Raw genomic sequence first — 21,495 nt, 5'->3', positions numbered from 1 at the left:
AGTGCAAGAAAAAATAGGTCACAATAACACTGATCCACGGACATTCCATTCTAGTTACATGTCACATTAACTGCTGGTGGGAATGCATCATTCCGAGATCCAAAATCTTCCTCCATAAACACTGTTAAAAATGACAACTCTTTACACTCCTTTCAAGTTTCCATTCACATTTTGATGATGGCATTTTATCTCTGTTACTAAACGTGTGTAAAAATGCAATGTGTCTCACTGACGGCAGCATCAGTGCTGCCCTCTCTTAGATGCTTAGCGATAACCCAGCAGGGAGGTAATGATTTTAACAATATGGCAGCGCTCATGGATTGCAAGAATTAGTTATTCTAAGTGGTATATCTTTTTACTGAGGAAAGCTCTGTCTAAACAGTTTTCAGATATCATTATACACATCAAACAGACAAATTTGAGCCCTTGATAATTTTTTCATGTTCACTTCCTTTAACTAAAAGGTGGCATGAAAGGTCATCCTCTGACTTAGCTTTACTGGCGAACGCTAGCCAAAATTCATGTTGCAGGTAAAGGGAATTTTGGCGAGCAAGTGCTAGCACCCATACTTCTGAACTCGCCTCTTGTATAGCCTATAGGAGATGTGGCGAGCGCTTGCTAGCACATGGGCTGCGTTCAAGGTAGTAGCAGCTAGCCTAGCCGCTAGATCGTAGATATCTAGGTCTATAGAACGGACCGCTAGGTCTCAGATTTGAAGTTGGAAATATTCAACTAGAGATTAATTACATCGACAAAATTTGTTTATTTCAAGTGGAAATATACATGTTAAAATTCATAATAACTTAAGAGTTAAACAAAATATCACTAAATAAAATATATTTCATGTTTGTTACAAAGTGGTAACTAAGGTGGCCATCTTGAATTTGATGCTTAGCATAAATTATTTAGGCTACGAATATCTACGTAGCGGCTAGGCTAGCTTATTGTTCAACTACGTAGCCCTACGTAGAAGCTACGATCTTGAACGCAGCTATGCTCTGTTGAACACGCCTCAGGAATCTCCGACTGCTGTTCATCCAAGTTTTGTAGGGAAAGCAATGAAGATTAAAAATGACACTTGCAAAGTGCCTCTTGAGAAAAGAAAACGCTATAATTCAATATATACAGATACTGTCTTGTAATTATTTCAATACATGTATTAACCCACAGCTCTTGCCACCTGGCAAAGCAACTTACCCACCTTGATATTCCATTTGGCTATGCCTTTTGGAGAGAGCAGTAGTCAATGCTGTAATAACCTCAAGATATTCTTGTCTCATGCAACTGCGGCGAAATGGGAGAGGATATTTAAACAATAAAATGCTTTCTTAGGTGATTCATGCGGGATATGAAGGTAGCGACATTGCAGAAAAAAATACATAACCCGCTAATTTTCTGCAGTGATCGCTGCCTTCATAACCCGCATGGATCCTTTGAGAAACCGTTTTATTGTTATATTATTAGCATCTTTCTCTTAACTAATTAATAAATTGAATACGAAAAGTAAGTAAAAATTCATCCAATTACTGTACATAAATACGTTAGCTAAAAGAAACAGCCAAATCGTCTCCTGTGAGACGGAGTCTGACATGATTATTTCGTGCAGTCCGTGTTTTCTTATGTCGCTGTAGGTTTCGACCAATCGATAAATGGGGCGTGTAGATTTCAGTCTGGCTGTTTCTATAGAGCTATGAATTAACTATAAGTTTCCGTTAAGAAGTAGAGGGAATAATACTTGGTAGATGTAAAATAAAGAAAACTGAACGTCGCAGATTTCCAATGTAAACATAAGGGTAAGTATACACTGAATGTAAATATTGAAGACTTTAATTTATCGTACGGTTAAAGCGAGCACGCTTATAAAGAATTGACGCTTACATCGAAGTGATTTTCATTCCCCGTGACTTTATTACATGTTGTAAACTTGACGGATATAACGAATTACGCTTATAACAAAGTAAAATTGCCCATTTCTGGGACTTCGCTATAAGCATTTTTTACTGTATAATACAGCAAAACCCACGGAAATTGGTAGTCTAGGATTATTCATGAAACGATAGTCGATATGACATCTGGTGGTCCGATGTGAATCTGTTCAAGTCCGGTGTTAAATATACTCTGATACGCTGAACGATGACATGTCATTTTGTGTTCTATTTTTCTTGGCTTCATTTTGCAGTATGATATTTGCAGCCTGTATCCCCGTCTCATAGGCGCCGTGGGTAGTGGAGAAGTGGTGATGGCTCATGGCTTCCCCAGCAAACAGCAGGGTCGGGTCCTGAAACAAAGAGAGGAAAAGACGTTAATTTGTATGTACATCAGCTTGATGTACTTGTAAACTTTTATAACTATGAAAGAGCTGCAGAACAAGAGTATAAAACCAACTTTTTCGCAAATTTCGTGAAAACCCGGAGTCTTGAATATTTCTTTTCGCAAACAAAACTAATATTGTTTTATATGTAAAAAAAAATAATAATAATAATAAAATAAAAGGAGAAATTGATATAACGAAAATTTATAATCTTAATATGATTTACGGTAATTTCAAATATTTCTAAATTGCATTCTAATTAATAATTTTCTGGGAAGCTAAAGTTGTGTCTCAGAAAAGTGGGTGCTTATGTTATTTAAATTTTCTAATATGTTGAGTAAGAAATTTTCTACCTCCTCAGATGGTAGAGGTTTGACCATTTCCTCGGTGTCACCTGGCTTGTTATACGTGGAGATATAGCTGAACGCTCCTTGTGTGTATTCATCACTCAACCATTGAGTTCTGGGAAAAAAAACAATGGATGTAGTTGAACAGATCACTTAGGAAGCTGAATAATGGCCCTGCTAAAAGGGCAAACTTTGACCACTTTGTGTGTTTAGAGGGGTTTACTGTATCCAAGGTTATTTTTCGCCCGTGTGTTTTTTTATGCTCACTTGAGCTGAAAGTTCATGTGAGCTTTTCTGATCACTTTTTGTCCGGCGTCCGTCTGTCTGTCTGTCCATCCGTCTGTAAACTTTTTACATTTCGACTTGTCCAGAATCACTGGGCCAATTTCAACCAAACTTGGCACAAAGCATCCTTAGGTGAAGGGTATTCAAGTTTGTTAAAATGAAGGGTCACGCCCTCTTTCAAAGAGAGATAATTAAGAATTACTAAATTCTTTAAAAATCTTCTCAAGAACTAATTGACCAGAAAAGATGTAACTTGTGTGGAAGCATCCTCATGTAGTGTAGAGTCCAGTTTGTAAAAATCATGATCCCTGGTGGTACGGTGGGGCCACACAAGGGGTTCAAAATTTGATGTAGGTTTATATTTATATGAACAGTTGTTCAAAATCAGTTTGGAAATGGCAATGGTCAATATTTAATATAACAGTTACAAAAGGTGCTCAACATAAAAACATCTGTAGAAAATTTTGAAATTTTTTTAAAACAGGATCAATTTTACTCATTCTTTGGCCCGATATATTTTGAATGAGTTCATAAATTTTATTTTATTATGGCTTGTGTTGCTCAGGTAAGCGATGTGGCCCATGTGCCTCTTGTTTTTCGCCAACGGTTTCGCCACGTCCAATGAATTCGCCCAGACACAATTGTGTGCATGGTATATACTATATACATGTACTCTCTCAGTTACAAGGTTTTTATTCCAGGATTTTCATTAAAGATATTCTCTGCCTTTCTGGCTTCCAATCTTAGAAATTCCAAAGACTGGCGCACAAAATATATTAAGGCATACAAAAGTATGTATTTGTGGGATCGACTTGGAGCAGACGAGATATGTGACAATGATGTTAATACAATGCTCGATCATAATTGTTGGCATGTGAAGTGTGTCAAATATATACGGCAGAAATAATTTTATTCCAATCATTTATCATAATTATATGTATTGAAAAAAGGAATGTCCTAGAATCTTAGCATTTTTCAGAAATTGCAATTGAAAAATTGTTCTTGATTACAACAAAATATTAAAAGTTGAACTTTTTTGGCCATGATACACATTTTCTTTAAAGGACATTGTCGCGATTTTATTCAAATTCTATTTTTCTGTTTTTATTTATTTTCAATTCTTTAGGAGTGCATTTCGAATAACCAAATGTAGAGACAGTTGTAGAGTTATAAGCAAGATACAGGGCGCACAATTCTTTGCCATCTAAACAATTGCAAGGCTCGTGTTCTGTTTTTGTTTACGTACATGTAGATTCAATATACCAGTAAAAAATCTTTTCAAGCCGATTTGTCTATCTTCTTTTCTATTTTAAGCATAAATCAACAGTTCCTAACGTTTAGCACATTCATTTTAGGTCTAAAACTGGACTTTTCACTTCAGCATTCAAAATGTAAACAAAATCCTTGTTTATATAGTAAAGATTTGTGAGCTCTGTAGCTCGCTTATAACTCAACGAACGACACCCAAATTTTGGTTGCCTATACAAAATACCTTACTGAAGCTTTTTAAATATTACTTCAGATCTGAAAAATAATTTTTGACCAAAATTGTGATCATACCCCTTATAAACTCGACACTGTTCCTTACTAATCCTACTACTCAGACATACCTTTTTATCGCTTGGGGCTTTGGAATTTTCAGCTGAGGGGCGAACTGTTGAAGGAGGAGATGGCAGGGGTGTAGGATTTCTTCCTCACTGAGGTCCTCCGTCAGTATCGCCCCCTCTCCCCCCATCCATCCCAGTAACGTGCAGGGGTTCTCCTTAAGAACGTGGAAGCCATCTATGTCCCGCCACCATGGGTCTCCGTTCTGAAATATACGTTGTGTGTGGGCGTGTGTGTGTACATATACGAGGGTTGTTCGGAAATTATTGAGACAAATCGATTATTTTCTCTTCTAAGTGACGAATTTTGGTGAAAATTGACATAGACACTGAAGAAACACCAACAAATAATAAAACAAAGTAATATTAAAATACTAGTAATATTTAATATTTTGTTTACGACAGTAGATAAACAAGTCGGTGATCGGGGTACCCGGCGCAGCCATGAACTCGGAGATTAAACAACTTAAACATCTACTTTATAATTGTCCGTAAAATTACAGTTAATGATAAAAGAAATCAAATTAAATATGTTCATTTTGCTATTCTTTGCGACTAACTGTTGATTAAGTTTCACTGATGTTCGATTTGAAATACGGATATGGTACACATATATTTACCAAACAATAAAAATCTGACAGCGACTTTACATTGAATTTTGACGTGAAGGCGGCGCAACGAAAACCATTAAACTGGTGGAAATATCAGAAGAAGACCTTTTAAAGCCACGCAATTGCGTAAAAAACTATACGATGACAACACAAGGTACAGAACTTCAGTTCATCATATTTTTTTTCACTGATTGTTTAACTAGAATTAGGCCAAAGGGATTAATTAACAACTTTTAACACACTATCTGTTGTCAACAGTTCTAAAATATGTGAAAAAAAAACAAAAAACAAAATGACTGCAGGATACATTTACAGTAATTAGACTTTCGGGTAGAAATAACTCGATTTTTTCTCCAAAAAAAAAAAACAAGAATGAGAGAAAATGTAAATAATGACATCTTGAAATTAAAACAAAAGATGAGAAATAAAGAATAATTCTTATTTCAGTTTGTTTGTAAGGTGTTTAAAACACGGGAGCAATAAGAAGCGTTAAAATGACGTTGCGAAAAGTTTGCGGTTGCGCCGGGTTACAGGACGAAGGCACGTTGGTCAGCTTACTAGGAATGATCTATTCATGCCATGAACAAGAAACTTTTCACATTGATAAACTCTATCCTGATTTACATTTTGGTAAAATTTCAAGAGTTTATCTTTTTTACTAAAAGAATAAGAGAAAATGTCTCAATAATTTCCGAACAACCCTCGTACATAAAACTGCGAACGCTATCGCCCGTTTCCCGCGTACATTTTACACTCAAAATTTCGGAATTTGTCAGATATTAAAAAAACAAAGTTATCTACTAAATAGCATAATCAATTTCAAATAATTATTTATTTTAACGAAAGTTTTGCCCGGGGGGGGGGGGGGGGGGGGAGGGTCAGGTCTAAAAACATCCTCATTGAAATCGGTCTCTATGAGTTAGGAAAATATTAATTAGCGACCGATATTTGCATAAAATTTAATGAACATGTTTACGTTAGATATTAAAGTAAATTGTCATGTAAATTCATATTTGTTAACAGTTACAAAGCAAAATGATTTTTGTGGAATGCATTTTGGTCAGTAGACATATGCCCCCCCCCTCCCCCCCCCCCCCCCCCCCCCCGCGTGAAACAACAAACCCTTCTTTGGTTTGAATATTCTAAATATAAGGAATAAGGCATCGATCATTCTTTGAGTATTATGAGGTGATAATTTCGGTCGGGTTGTGATCAAATCCAATAAAGCCCTTCAGGCTTTATGATAGATTTGATCACACCCCGACCGAAATTATTATCTCAGAATATTCAAAGAATGATTCCTTATTACTTATATTTATATAATTTTAAGCCATCGTACCATTATATATTTATATGATAGATAAACAAACCCCGCTGGCGCCTAGATTTGGCATCATTTGTATTATGACTTATATAGAACAAAATCGATATGTAGTGTTATCACAGGCAAAGCTTAAGACACTGGAAAATGTAAATATAACTAATATATAAAATCCCCCGAAAGGGAAGAAGGTGTATTAAGGTGGTATGGGACATCTGTCGATATTAATGTGGATTAAAATACATTATAATTGTAATACTTTCACCGGTTTAGAATTTTCAAATTTTACAATATTTTACCAATAAGATAGCTTTTAAAAATATTTGGAGGTAAAATTTTTAAAACCCCCAGCGGAATATTTAATTCGAACTCATGACTCACAGATTCGTTGTAAAAACCACTGCGCTACGCCGATAGGTGACAAAATGGGGAAAGAAACTAGTAACTACATATATAATCACACTTGGTTTTATTGTTTATTTCGATAAACAATACGTCACAACATGGAAGTGTCCCATACCACCTTAAAAAAATCCGTTTCCGTTAGTTTTTATTATGAAGTGAGCTATTTTAACACAAAATACAAGGTTATCTCTCTTTGTTTGACCTGTCATTCATATTTATATAGGCGGCTAGACAATGCTACCGTTCGCAATTCTTTCCGCACTGCAATATTCTGACAATTCCGAAAATATTATAATGTTGATCCCACGAACTGCATGAAGACGACTTGCGTCTTCATAAATAACATGGCATCTAATGTAGCATCAATATTTTCACGCTGTAAGATTTAACTAATCGTCGTCATATATACATTTTAAAAATAACATTAAAGATAAAAAAGGTAATAGTACACAGAGTATGCAGTTTACTTATCATTACATTATACCTTTTTGGTCAGTGTGTTCTTTGGTAGCCTATCTTTACTTTTATAAGCTGAACATGTCCAGACAAATTGGATCCCTTCAAAAGAACTCTCCCAGAAAGGTTCTGTCCATGTCAAAAATATCTTTACAACGCTACCGAAACCGCGCCTACACAAAGCTTCTTTCTTGGATTGAGGTAAAGTCGGACAAAAAAGTGTGTTGATATTTGTTTGTAAAACACCCAATGGCACTGTGACGATTACATAATAACAATTCACATTTCCGCCATGTTTGGTTTCCACCGTGCATTTTCGGGATCTACCCGAATTTTCCTCACCTCTCCAGTGTATTCTTGATACCGGCGTGCCAGTTCGAACACACTCCGGAGGAATGTCATTTAACAATGAGTGAAATATTGACTGAAAACCGCCACGGACGTCTATAAAATAGTCACCGCTATTGTTTTGATAGCTCCCATTTGTTGCGTCAAACAAAGAAAGGCAACTGTTGTCATGTAACTCCCATCGAATTCGCCAATCGAACACTCCTCTCTTTGTGATGACGTCGTTCTCCGAATCGGCACATGATTGGAGATAATCCTCGAACCGCGTTTCAAAATGATGCCCTATGCTCTTGTTTGTACTTGCGTTGTCAAGACAACAATTACACTTCTCGTACGCTTCTTCTAGAACCTCGTTTACATCTCGGACAGTATATTTGGGTACGAGATCCCCATTGTCCGTACGGAATTCGTTTCCGTATAATTCTGCTGTGATAGACTTATTGGTGGTATCTTTTAGTTTCGATGAAGGGGAGACTATGAGATCGTGCTGAAGGGCCAGCTGGTACAGAGGGTTTTCATCCTGGCCGTGAATGTACTGGGCTCCATAGTCCACATTACCTGAGTCTGGATTTTGAAAAAGTCCAATGTTATATGCAGTGTCTAATATATTAAAAGTTTAAATGGGTTTTTTTTCTTAATGTTTTACAAGCAGAACCATTTTATTGTCACGATTATTAAAAATTATTTGTGTGTCTAATTTTGTTCAAAGAAAACGTGGAGCCCTCGCCAAAATGTGTTACGTTATTTTTTTATTCCTTTTCTTCATTTTGTAACAAAATATCAAGGAATGGCCGAAAATACATCTGACTGCTTGATAGAATGCTTCTCTCCAATATTTTTTTAACTCGATGAAAAAAAGCCTTTGTTTTGCGAGCTGCAATTAAAAAACAATTGCTATCTTTTCTGACTTTTTTGGTCCGTATGTGACCTGGATAACGAATTTATTACCTATGTTATACAAATTTTTAAATAATATTGTTTTACTAGTGAAATAAATTTGATAAAAAGAACCCAAAAATAATATTAATTGCAATTATGCCGATAATCATTTATTCAGACCAATAGCTAAAATATTAAGAAATAGGGATTTTGACAAGTTATTTATTCATTTACTTCATTTAACTTTACATTATTTTGACCAAAGATGTAAATTAGAAGTGCATTTTGACGTCACGTTATATTTACACCCGGCTTCAGTAGGTGGTACGGAAATTTACGACATAGGAAATAATGTACTAGCAATTGGGGAGATATATATGTAAATTACATACCTATAGCGTTTTAATGTTTGTTAGTTATCTTTTCAGTCCATGTTTATTAAAATATATATTGATAATATCTTTTCAAAATCTCAATCATTTAGCAAGAAATACTCTTGTTCTGTTTGTTAGTCACTTGTCCAGGATTTTGATTATAAATAATAGCCCGAGGTACGTGTAACATCAGGTCACTTACACGTACATGATTAGAACCATTTTAACAAGAGCTTGAACTTTGGGTAGTTGTGTCAAACAGCAATGTGACGTAAGCCTGTCTATTTCATTGCTGGCCACTCAGCCATGGCTCTCTGAAATCATCAAGATATATCTGGCTTTTGCGCTAATACTACGCAAGCTATGCATATTTCACTCGACACTAACGTCATTTTTAACTTGTTTTGACGCAAGAAACAGTTACGTCCAATTTTTATACCAAAATTCCAAGCTCTTGTTAAAATGGTTCTATTTGCCATGAACAGAAAGGAGAGCATTTGATAAAAAATTGGTTCTTTAAAATCATTTACAACATTTATTTATTAAATCGAATACATTTATTACAGATATTCATTGCAAGTACTTATGAATTTTGAAATACTAGCATTGTGTGTAACTGATTATTTGACCAGGCCATTGCAACCGAGTAACATTGGCATCGCAAAAAAATGCACTTATACAAATGTATTATGTAGTTCTGTATAGCAAACACAACTATGCGTTTTTATCGAAAGTATTCGTCTGATAATGAAACATTTACAAAAAACATGTACCCGAATTCATTTTAACTGATCCAGGTTTTTCAGTTACTTTGAACTTTGGGATGGGATGGAGTGTTCTTTTTCATTATTTAGCGCACCGAATCCACTATGTTACCGATATTAAGTGCAATGACAATGACAATGAACTTTATTCTCAATAAACTGTGTTTACAGTGTAGAGAATATATATACAAAAATTACATTGTGAAGAAGGATTAGTACATGTACATTAACCAAGAGAGCTGCAGGGAGAGATACCCGTCCATTAATTATGATTTGGTGATTGGCTATTAACACCTGCTTACAGTATTAGCTGCAATTTTTGGGAGTTGATTTTAATCAACTCTCCTATGCAGTTACTCTGGCAAACCGAAACTGAAACAGTGTTTGGACCTAAGCACAAATCATCACCGCTGACAAGACTTGGTTCTTGAAAATAATCGATATATTCAATGTAATGTCATCTTCGCTAGCCAATGGTTTTCGGTCCACTGTGTGGACCGAAAACCCTTGGCTAGCGAAGATAATGTATGCTGAGACATTTTTTTAAAGGAAACTTATTTATAAATATCTTGGAAATAGTCAGATTTTAAAAAGTACGAACAATTTAGAAGTTTTTTCCAGTCGTATGTATTCCTAAGCCAATGGTCAATATAGTCTCGTTCAACCATCGGCTGTCTCCTTGCATCTCCGACAAGCAGAGGGTCAGTCTATATTTAGAGGTTGCATCAACAAGCTATCACGTGACCTGGTATCTCTTACTTGTCGGAGACTAACGGAGATAGCCGAGCATCTGATTGAACGAGACTAAAGTTCATTATTGGTTGGATCCATACAATTTTTTTTAAATATTTCGAATACCGATACATAATTTGATGAAATCAATTCTATTTTTAAATATTATACATCATGATTCATTAGAGGTTTTCTCGAAATTCTTGTCGGAAAAGTTCGAGAATTCATATTATAAAAATTGGCGTAATTCAAATACAGATTATAAACTACTTCCCAAGCAAATTAACATATCGATGATTTTAAGATAAATAATAATCGATAAAATCAACTCCCGTCAGTACTTCAGTACTTTGATTGATTTATGGCCAAATGAATTAGTACACGGAGGACAGGGAGTTAACTTCAGGGATTTCTGTCTTATATCTACATGTATACCAAACCAAGACACGTTGCTATAAATCAAAAACTAAACGACTACTTATTATCAGCAACTGTATATTTTTTTCATCAGTTTCTTTTCCGCATTGTTTTTTGTCTGAATATTATATGGATTGAAAGGAGACTCATCTCAGACACCTCTTTATTTATCTTGTAAATTGAAGAAATTTAAAGACATTCTATAAAAATTAACCGATGTTATAACGGAGTTATAGATTTTCTGGTGACCCAGAATAAAACATGAACTAGATATATGGGTACTTAGAGTACTAATGCTTACCCCCTGTCACTGTATGTATTCGACCTCCCAGGCGATCCTTGGCCTCCAGAATCAGCACTTGTTGGACTCCCCTGTTAATAAGGTGACGGGCAGCGCTCACCCCCGCTATCCCCCCTCCCACGATCACCACCATGGGGTCCTGCCGCGGGAGTCCTACTTGACCAGACGCGGTGACAAGTCTAGCATCCATGCCCAAAGTTCAATTTGATACTTCTCACCTTTACGAACTTACAGTAAACTATGTGATGTTCCTTATTCCTTTTTGGTTCACGTAAGTTCAGGATTACGTAATGGGGACATATATCTATATTCGTAATACTATATATGTTTGTGACGTAAGGATGTGTTCTTTCATATTACTGCAGGTGCACCCACGACGGACCTAGGGTAGTTAAAACAGTAATCAACAAACCAACTTCCGCAAAAACTTCCGAAAGGATACTTTGTATATCAGTAGTATACTCATTAATATTGCTATGAAGTTGTTACAATTTTAAAATGATAAATAGTCATATAAAAGTATCTGTTTATACATGTTTCACCAATGAATTTTAAATGTAAAGTTCCTATCGCGAATTTTCCGTGAAGTTGCGGTTAGCCCGGTAGCATGCCAATCGGCTTTCTACTAAAAATACTACCCAACCTTCACGAACGTATCATGTATTTGATTTGTATTGTAAACTGTGAATTGTAATGTAAAAGTGTGAATTCAGGGGAAAGCTCAATTCGTTACACTCGCTCAAGTTTACGCTAAATAAAAAAACTCCAAAACGAAACAAAAGTTCAACAAGTTGTATTTAAGTTGGTAAATAAACGGTACATGGGATTCTGATGAAAACCGATTCTCGGAGTTCTGAGAGAACAACTTAATAACATGCAGAGATTCCAGCACGGACAGTCCGATATAATTCTTTGCACAAAATCGACACTAACGTGCGGAAATCCAGCACAGCTAGCCCGATATCACATAAATTCCACTAACGTGCGGGGTTCCAGCACAGTTAATTAACCCAACATAACACTCTATGCTAACGTGCGGGGTTCCAGCACAGTTAGCCCAACCGTTCTCTTCCAGATCTTAAAACATTCTCCTTACAATTATTTTTTTGACAGGCATTGCTTTTTTATGATAAAGGGATAGTAATGGCATGCCAGAAAAGTAAACATTCACATATATAGCTGTTACGATAATTTCACACTTCTATTGTCCAACAAGTGAAGAAGATATTAAAGACTAGTGTTAGGAGGGATTGTTATAGATAAGTTTAGAAATCTTCGATTTTAAACTTTTAATGTAACACATGATCACTTACAGCATCTAAATTTTACTTTTGAAATAATACAGTAGCTAGTATGCTAAAGTTATCATTTACTCACTGGCGTCGGAAGCAAATTGAAAGTGGGTGGGTGGGGGGGATAGACTAATCCTCAGAAATCTTAACAAGCAAAAAAAGAAAAAACCTAATTCCCAAAATCATGAAAATCCTAATCCGTCGGGGGGGGGGGGGGGGGGGGGGTTACCTATAGGTCCTAAAAAATTCTTACCTACCCAATTTTTTTTCCCCGATCGTGAAATTCCTAATCCGGGGGGGGGGGGGGGGGCTAGTATACCTATGACTCCAACTTCTCAATATTTCAATCTTTTCAAGGTAAATTTAGGAACAATTATGTTTCCTGCGACAAAAAGTGGGGGACTGAACCCTCTCTGATGCTATGTGCCTAATGATTAGATCTAACTTTGCAAAAAAAAGTGGGGGGGGGGGGGGCTAAGCTTCGCGGTTTATAAAGCGTAAACTGTCCCAAACCATTTTATATCGTATAAAACTAATGAATATTGAATTCATTCCTTAACTAAAAACATCGACGTCGCCGGACGTTACGGCGCAACGAGAGGTACAAACAAAATGGATTTAACCCAGGAAAAAGCCGACATACGCTGTGAAAATGCTCAATGGTGCAAAAAATAAGTCAACAATTATTTGCAAGTTTGTGTTTAACTGTAATGAATTTTGTGGGGGTGGTGGTAAGTGTATTTTGAATCTAAAACAGTCCGTAAGAGAGTAGAATGTCTGTAAATATTTGGTCAAACATTAAATAAGTAACGTCAACCGACGTTCAGGGTTATCCTTACTCTAAACTAAGAGATACACGGTTAGAAAATGAAAACTTTTAGGAACTAACTTATGATTCTCGAACAAATGTGTGCAAATAAGATGTTAAGTGGTTCAGTGCCATTTAAAATTGTAAGGAGAAAGTCACAAGAGACTACGCGTGATATAAAGACGGGGTATATCTATAAATTGTGCGTGTTTAATCTTGACGTCATGTTTTGAACATTACCGTGCGCCGTGGTGACAAAACATGTTGTTTTTAAAAAGGGGTAACAAAAATACCATTTCATCAAATGGACTAAAACTTCGATCAATAACATAAATGTTGGTGCACAGATTAATCTGTTAAGTATGACTTTCATGAAAAATATATGATAGACATCCACATTGTATTCGTATTTTTTGATTGACCCTCGTATAATAGATTTGCTGTCAACGAGACATGTTTTAAAAAGTATTACTTAGGGAGAGGTTGGTATACAGATTCTAGAACTTGTAATAAGAATGCAATAAAATACGTTTAAACCCTAGATAACCTCATTAGAATTATCGGTCAAAATTGTATGTCAAAAAGCCTTTTTACTAGCATCTTTTCTATATATAGAACACCCTAATTTGAATTTCCTTAAGGAATTTTATCGTTCTTTGATTATTGTGAGGTGATAATTTTGGTCGGGGCGTGATTTTAAAAATCCAATAAATCCCGAAGGGCTTTATGATAAATTTGATCACGCCCCGACCATTACGTGTTCATCTCCTTTACACATGTATATGTATATACAGTAGTGTCTAAGAAGATCGTCGATGTGCCATGCAGAAATTGTATCGATGAATTTGAGATATTTGTAACAGGAATTTCCAATCATTGAAAATCATCTCTTAATTGTTGGTGTTTAAGCTCTATCAACTCACTATACTGTAACTCCTCAAATGACATGTTAGCTTACACATACATGTCTCTAGTGTTTGAGAGAAGATGGGGGAATAAGATGGCGCAAATGTCCATTCGGTTTAGTCGTGAAAAAATAAGTTATTTTTCCCCAATTAAATCTATTCAAATATATTATAATACAAGTTTGCAAAAGCACGATTTCTAACTACATTCAGTTTTTAATATATTTAACAAAAGATAAAGAAAAATATTGTCTGAAATTTTGGTGGAATCGAACCCATTTCGAAAAAAAAACTAGATATACCGGTATAAGGTTAGCTTATATCAGGAACTCTAACCACTGAGCCATTTCAGATGCAACAGGCAAGTTAAATATTATGTTTGACTTTGGCCACGAATTTACGGACTTGTATTATTTTTTCAAAACGTTCAATTGTTGGGATACAAAATAGGTTTAAAATCAATGATATGTTAAATATATATTGTTTTAAATAATTTTTTTTTTAAAATATAAGATTTATTGATATTTTAATTTTTCAGTAGTTTGTCCGACCGTGAATGGGCATTCACGCCTTATCCACCCATCTTCTTAGTAGATTAAAGAATTAAATTAAAATGAGATATATAATTTTATGAATTTCAAATATTAACGTGCATTTCATACAACATAAACTACGTAAGTAACATCGATTTCAAATAGTGGGGTGGGGTGGGCCTTATCAGAAATCTTAACAAGAGAAACAATAATGGACTTTGAAAATATTACACCATCTGAAAAAAAAAATCTTAGTTCCGTTTTCATTGTTTACAATACTTCAGTGAGGCATTTCAAATAGTCTCAAATAGAAGCAAGAATTTTTACCAATGCGGAAAAAAAGCTTCTTTCCATCTCCATATCCGCCATTTAGTTTTAAGATACAAAATCTCATATACGTTTTTTTAAAGCAATTTTGGTATATTTTCCATAGCTCTAAACCTACACGGACCAAAGTATTAGTGATTTACGCAACATGATCTTATGAAAAAGTCATTTCGTCTTTGCATTATATTTTAAAGTCTGTGTTGAAATATGATGACATCCCTGATTTCCGTTAGAAAATTATGCTTTTCAAGCAATCGGAATATATTGTCATGCACCAAACATTTGAAGGCAAGTGTGGTATCTTATTTTAAATTTGTGAGTTTTACTTAATTAAAAAAATACAGTAAAGTTATTTTATATGCATGCCATTTAAACAGAATAACGTTGAAAAATAAAGAAAACTTACGTAATATCTCCACTCTTTTTATTTTTAAATTGCGTATTGAATATACTTTTTATGGCAACCTATTTTTGAAACAATACAAATAGCCAGCATTACGCAAGGTAATGTTTAGGCTATTATTGAAATTTTCATATGTCATTGATTACTTAGGTTGTTTAAATATAATGTTTTATTTGCTCTTGTAAACTAAAGAACCAATCTATCAATCATTAAGAATGTTTAAGCATGCAATTTGTAGATACCCATATACATAATCTTCTGACATCGATTTCTGATACTTTAATATTGAAACTGTCAATTGCAGTAAAATAAAATAACAACCTTTGCATCTGCTTACTTTATATAAGAATGCAGGAGTTAAAAGCTGTTTAAACAACTCTTACTATCAGGATAGTATCTAAATGAGCTAGACCTTAATACAAATAGAACATGGATTTGAGATTGGATAAAGATAATAATTCACATTTTGATTTCATATTCAATCTTGGTATCAGCAATGGTCTACCAAAAAAAAACCCCTTACACATGGAATATTATTTTAACCAAATGCATTTGTAATCAAATGAATCTTTTAAATGACTGGATTGCATTAAGAATATATTGTTTTTTCCCACAGAATTTAACATCACCTAGATGTAATTTTTCAACATGGAACAAACAGATATCCAAAGTCTTAAAGAAAAATAAGGTAATATTTTATTTACATTATATTTACTTAAGTATTGATTAAATATGAAATATATGAGAATCCCAACTTAGCATGTTTTATCAATATTTATGTTCACGAAAATGTTTAATATTGCATATATGCCTTGAGAGTATACACTTCTGCCAATAAAGTGATGTACTATGATTAGTGATGCCACAATTTGATTGAACAGTTAAACTGGTCAAATCATAGGTTGCAGTTTATAACAGAGGCATTTTATTTGGCCGATTTTGTACCCGCCCATTCTTTCCTGCTTATGCAGTACTGATAATTTATGCATCCCCCCCCCCAACTGCCACTGCAAAGAGTAAAACACTGTAATGATTGACCAAAAGTTCTCAAAATAATCGCTTCTTTTTTTTTAATGGTGTAAACAATTGTTAAAAACATGCTGTTTAAACAGGTTCCCCATTACATTTTTCAGAATAATGCTTCATCGATAAATTCAATTATTTTTAACACATCAATTTAAACTGAGGCAGTATTTATTTTGGTAAAACAAAGAATTCACAACAGATACTGACTATGAATATTACAAAAATTGCATTTTATTGAATTTCAACTGAACAGTTGCACATTTACTTCCACAAGTGCGCATGCATGTGTTTTACACAATAACTTGAAATTTACGGTACAAACATGTTCAATTTTGGACTGATGTGTGATTAACCTTATTTTGTAGCTCACTCAGTCTGTAGAAACATTAATTTTACTACATGTACCTCAATATTCATCAGACAATATTTACTACTGATGGTGACACTTTACTTGCCGCTGACTTTCTCTCAAACACACTAATCGACCTCAGATTGTAAAATTTATGTACAGATCGAGTTGCCATTATTCATAATTTTACATGTATATAAACAAACCACACCTCTTCATTTTTTGGAGCTGATGACGATGTTTCAAAGATTTTCAGTTCAGATTTATTGTAAGCAAATAAGTGAGGACATATATTCTGTAAAGCATTGAATGGATTTCACTGCATGTCAACTCAAATTTTCATGTAGATCTACATTTTGCAGCAAGCTTTTTACTAGGAAAAACAGTCTGTTCAACTCAAGCGATATACCACATATGGTACATTGCGAACAGTATATAATATCTGGGTATAATTTTAATATATTAAATCGGAATTTGAGTTATTCCCCTCTGGGAATAAACCCAGTTTCAACATTAGCCCCACTTGATTGCAGACTTGTGACGACTGATTCTCTAAAGTCATCAGACTATGCTTTGACTTGTCACTTGTGTATAATCTCTTCCGAACTGGGATCTTCTCATATTTGCTGATTAGTGATTATATACTTATTGATGAAATAAAATGCTTTTCAATCGCTTTGCTGTTACTAAATAAATTGTTTTAACTTAAGTAGCAAGTTAGAAATGCTGAGGTGGATTGAAAATACACTTCCTTAAACTACAGTTTCAATCTAATGTTTTCTCAAACGTTCGCGTCAATTTGTTCCCGCCCTTATCAAATGTTTTGACTGTAACAGTTGAAATTGACGTAATCTGTATATTTCCATTCTTGCCGGTTAATGTTCCATGGTCTTAAAATTTTATAATCAATGACTGATTTAAAAAAAATTTAAAATGCTCTTTTATATGCTTCAAGGGTCTCAGTATAAAGGTCATTCAGCCAACCAGAGGAACCACAACAGATGCTGCTACAGCTCCATTTAGCCGGCAGCAGAAAATCATTGGGGCGTGGTTGTTCGGCTGTGCTGGCATGTGCTTTGGTGCTGTGATACTGGGAGGGGTCACAAGGTAATTAAATTAAGCCAAAATTCGTATACTGTAACTTGTTTAAAATTAGTTCTCAGTACATTTCCTACTGGAGAACATGAGAAGCTGTGCTCACATGGATTCTGAAAATATTGATACTATTTTTAATATATTCTATTTTATAGTTGTACACTTTATGAAATCACAACAAAAAGTAAGCACTGGCAATTATATGTTCTCCCAATTTAACAAAAAAGGTGGGATTGCGGAATTCATTATGTGTAAACGGTACTTGCATTGAATAAGGAATCTAGTCAATTTATCTACAATATTTAGCTGATGAAATCCCAGGGATTGAACATTTCATCTAGTAGGAGATTCAGTACATTCATTTATATTACTACCCTCCATCCTCCGTAGACTTACAGAATCTGGACTTTCCATGGTGGACTGGCAGTTGTTAAAAGACATGAAGCCTCCCAGGAGCCAACAAGAATGGGAGGAAGAGTTTGAGAGATACAAGCAGTATCCAGAATACCAACAGTAGGTTGCAACATAATCATGGAAGCAGATATGCTACATATTTTCCTTTAGAATATTTCTTTTGTGAGAAATGCTTAGTATACATTATAATGAATTGTTTTGTTGTCTTATCTTTATTCCAGCATCATAAAGGAGCGTGATTTCACCCTGTCAGATTTTAAGTTTATTTATTACATGGAGTATGGCCACAGGATGTGGGGCCGTATGATAGGTGTGGCTTTCTTAGTCCCAGCTGCTTTCTTCCTCAGCAAGGGATGGGTCAACAGAAGCCTTAAATTCCGCCTAGCGGGAAATGCGGCTCTCCTAGGCTTTCAAGTAAGATTTATGAATTTGCCGATGAATATTTAAGAAATTCATTATTTGTATAATTGGAATAATTTTATCATATATTTATGAAAAAAAATTAGCAGATAAAATGTACTCAGTAATAAAGAGGTATAAAAAGAAGACATTTATTGATGAAAGAAACAAATAAGAAAGGTTATATATTATTCTTCAGGGATTTCTGGGATGGTACATGGTGAAGAGTGGACTACAGCAACAGCCCCTCCCCACAGACGTCCCCAGGGTCAGTCAGTACCGACTGGCCGCCCACCTGGGCTCAGCCTTCATCCTCTACTCCATGTTCCTCTGGCAAGGACTGACCCAGTTCATACCCATCAACAATGTGAGTAGATCTTACTCATCTATTGTTTATTACTATCATATATACTTAACTGAAGCTGGCAACTAGAATAAATCACAATAGCAAAACTTGCATATGCCCAAATGTTGATCTTTGAAAAATAGAGAGCTATATGACTGCAGTAACAAGAATTGTTTGTATGTATCTTCAGCTACCAAATACGTCCCAGATGAGGAGACTCAGAATAATGGCCCACAGTATAAAGGGACTCACCTTCGTCACTGCAATATCAGGTAAATATGTGCAACTTATTTGACCTTAAAATTGATGTCTATGTAACAATATCATAAAACAGTGGTACCAAGTGTGCAATTTCTGAATGAATTTATGTAAAATATATGAAATAAAACATGTTTACTCTGTATTCTACACAAATTGTTTAATACAGATTATACAGACACTTGTATTCTTGTGGGTCTGGGAATGGAAATAAAACTCAATGTTTGTAATTATTACATGCTATCACATTAATGACAGGTGCCTTCGTAGCGGGACTTGATGCAGGACTAACCTACAATTCCTGGCCCAAAATGGCCGACAGATGGATTCCTAGTGACCTCCTTGCATTCTCACCTACATGGAAAAATTTCTTTGAAAATCCAACCACAGTGCAATTTGATCACAGACATTTGGTATGCATTGTTTGACAGATCATATGATTTATTTTATTAGGGGCTCAGGAAGTAGATAATATGGGAGGGGTATTGCCCTTATAGCATTATTTTAAACCTTATATTACAACTGCTGATAAGCTGTTCTGTGTTGAAAGACATGCTTTGTTTCTGTTAGATTTGTTTTTCAGTATATTTTCATAAATATCAAAACAAATACTAATGCAATTTAAATGAAAAACATTCTTTGATTTTGTACATTTTTAGGCTGAGAGTACCATCCTTTTGATTGCTGCATTCTGGTACATGAGCAGGAAGGCGCCACTACCCCCCAGGATGAGAATGGCAGTTAATGCCTTATTAGGCATGGGCCTTTTGCAGGTATTAAAGATTCTCCCTACCAATGACTGTGTGCCATACCTGTATATCATTGCTGTGACTTCATCTCTTACTGCCTCTTCATTTCTTTAAAACACCATCCTGTAAATATATGTCTACATGATTTTATGGATGAATCCTTCGTCTGTTTCAGGCTTCCTTGGGTATATCTACCCTGCTGATGTACGTCCCCACCCCCCTAGCGGCCACCCACCAGTCGGGTTCTTTAGTCCTTCTCAGTTTTGCCGTCTGGCTGACTCATGAATTCCGCAGACTCCCGAAATGAGTTACTTGAACTTTTTGACAATGAAACAAGATGTATTTGTACTGACCAGAACGAGTAAACCCATTCTGACTCCCTGTGCTTAAAATTGTTAATTTTCAGACACTTTTGTGGAGATTTTTGGCTTCATGGCTTATACTCAGATATATTGCTTAAGATTTGTTCAATATGTCATTGTTATGAAAAAAAAAAAAACTCAAACCAAAAACAAAAGCATGATGATTGTTGTATGGTATACTGGGTACTGTAGATTCCTTATTTTACGCGAGTACTTAATTCCGCGATTCAACGATTTACCATCAAATCGCGAGAACATAAAATCGCGAATGCCGAAATTTTATCTTACTTTCATGTTGTTAACATGTGTCCCAAAATTAAAAGCGAGATTTTAAAATTCGCGAGACGGACTTCTCGCGATTTTACGCGGATATTAATTCCTCGCGTTTAATTAGGAATTTACAGTAACTGTGATGGATGATGAGAATATGTGCTGATACTGTGATATACCTAGTGAAGCAAGGAGTACCAAGTACTGTCAATATGCTTATACATGTAGCTTGATTACAAGTTGTGAATTTAATAAATAGTACTCTTCTGTTGTGTTCTTTTTTTAGCCCCACACCAGCTGAAGGGCTAAGTGTGCAAAAGAGAGAGAGAGAGAGAGAGAGAGAGAGAGACACTATGAAAATGCTCTGTCATTGGATAGAATACATCTTGTGATTACGATGTTTCTGTAGATTCCACTAGATGCCCTACAACTCCATGAAGAAAGAACAAATTTAGAACAAAAATGTAGATTAATTTTATGTGTTGTTATTAAAAGGCAATGGTTTGTAATATTTAGGTGGCCTAAACTTAATTCTATGTTTAACGTAACTTCAAAATACCATATTTAAAATGGCCAATATATTGGTTGGCTAGAGCTAGAAGGAGCATTGCAGTACTGAGCCTCAAAGTTTTATTTCCCAAGACTGTAATCCTTGGAGAGATTTGGCTCTGCTTGATATTTGGACTGATGCACCTTCACCAAATCTAGTGGAGGGGTTATTCTAATGTAACGGGATGGGAGAAATTATGACGGACCAGACCGGGATTTGAAACCGAGCCCCCTGAATCTCTTGTCAGGTGCTCT

At 35.2% G+C, this 21,495-nt stretch overlaps 2 protein-coding genes across 3 annotated transcripts; one reads left to right on the top strand and one right to left on the bottom strand.

The window, feature by feature from the left end:
• Nucleotides 1-1,662: 1,662 nt before the first annotated feature.
• On the bottom strand, nucleotides 1,663-11,379 carry LOC105321727 (spermine oxidase). 2 transcript variants are annotated; one of them, XM_011420201.4, is made up of 5 exons: nucleotides 11,156-11,379; nucleotides 7,369-8,252; nucleotides 4,554-4,753; nucleotides 2,665-2,773; nucleotides 1,663-2,278 (listed from the first exon to the last, which is right to left on the bottom strand). In XM_011420201.4, the coding sequence occupies exons 1-5, from the start codon at nucleotides 11,343-11,345 to the stop codon at nucleotides 2,108-2,110; spliced, it is 1,554 nt and encodes a 517-aa protein (XP_011418503.3). In that variant the 5' UTR covers nucleotides 11,346-11,379; the 3' UTR covers nucleotides 1,663-2,107. The 2 variants fall into 2 exon arrangements, with proteins under 2 accessions (XP_011418503.3, XP_065926199.1); XM_066070127.1 differs by lacking the exon at nucleotides 11,156-11,379 and adding an exon at nucleotides 10,307-10,419 and having other exon boundaries at nucleotides 1,664-2,278.
• Nucleotides 11,380-15,127: 3,748 nt separating this feature from the next.
• On the top strand, nucleotides 15,128-20,958 carry LOC105321666 (heme A synthase COX15). The gene is made up of 10 exons (XM_066069253.1): nucleotides 15,128-15,308; nucleotides 16,040-16,111; nucleotides 17,754-17,905; nucleotides 18,284-18,406; nucleotides 18,529-18,721; nucleotides 18,906-19,073; nucleotides 19,243-19,324; nucleotides 19,569-19,723; nucleotides 19,970-20,083; nucleotides 20,235-20,958. Exons 1-10 carry the CDS (start codon nucleotides 15,228-15,230, stop codon nucleotides 20,364-20,366), a joined length of 1,272 nt encoding a protein of 423 aa, XP_065925325.1. The 5' UTR covers nucleotides 15,128-15,227; the 3' UTR covers nucleotides 20,367-20,958.
• The last annotated feature ends 537 nt before the right edge of the window (nucleotides 20,959-21,495 follow it).

This window comes from Magallana gigas, chromosome 8, assembly GCF_963853765.1.
Source record: "Magallana gigas chromosome 8, xbMagGiga1.1, whole genome shotgun sequence".
Lineage (NCBI taxonomy): Eukaryota > Metazoa > Mollusca > Bivalvia > Ostreida > Ostreidae > Magallana > Magallana gigas.
This window is presented reverse-complemented; position numbering and strand designations above follow the sequence as displayed.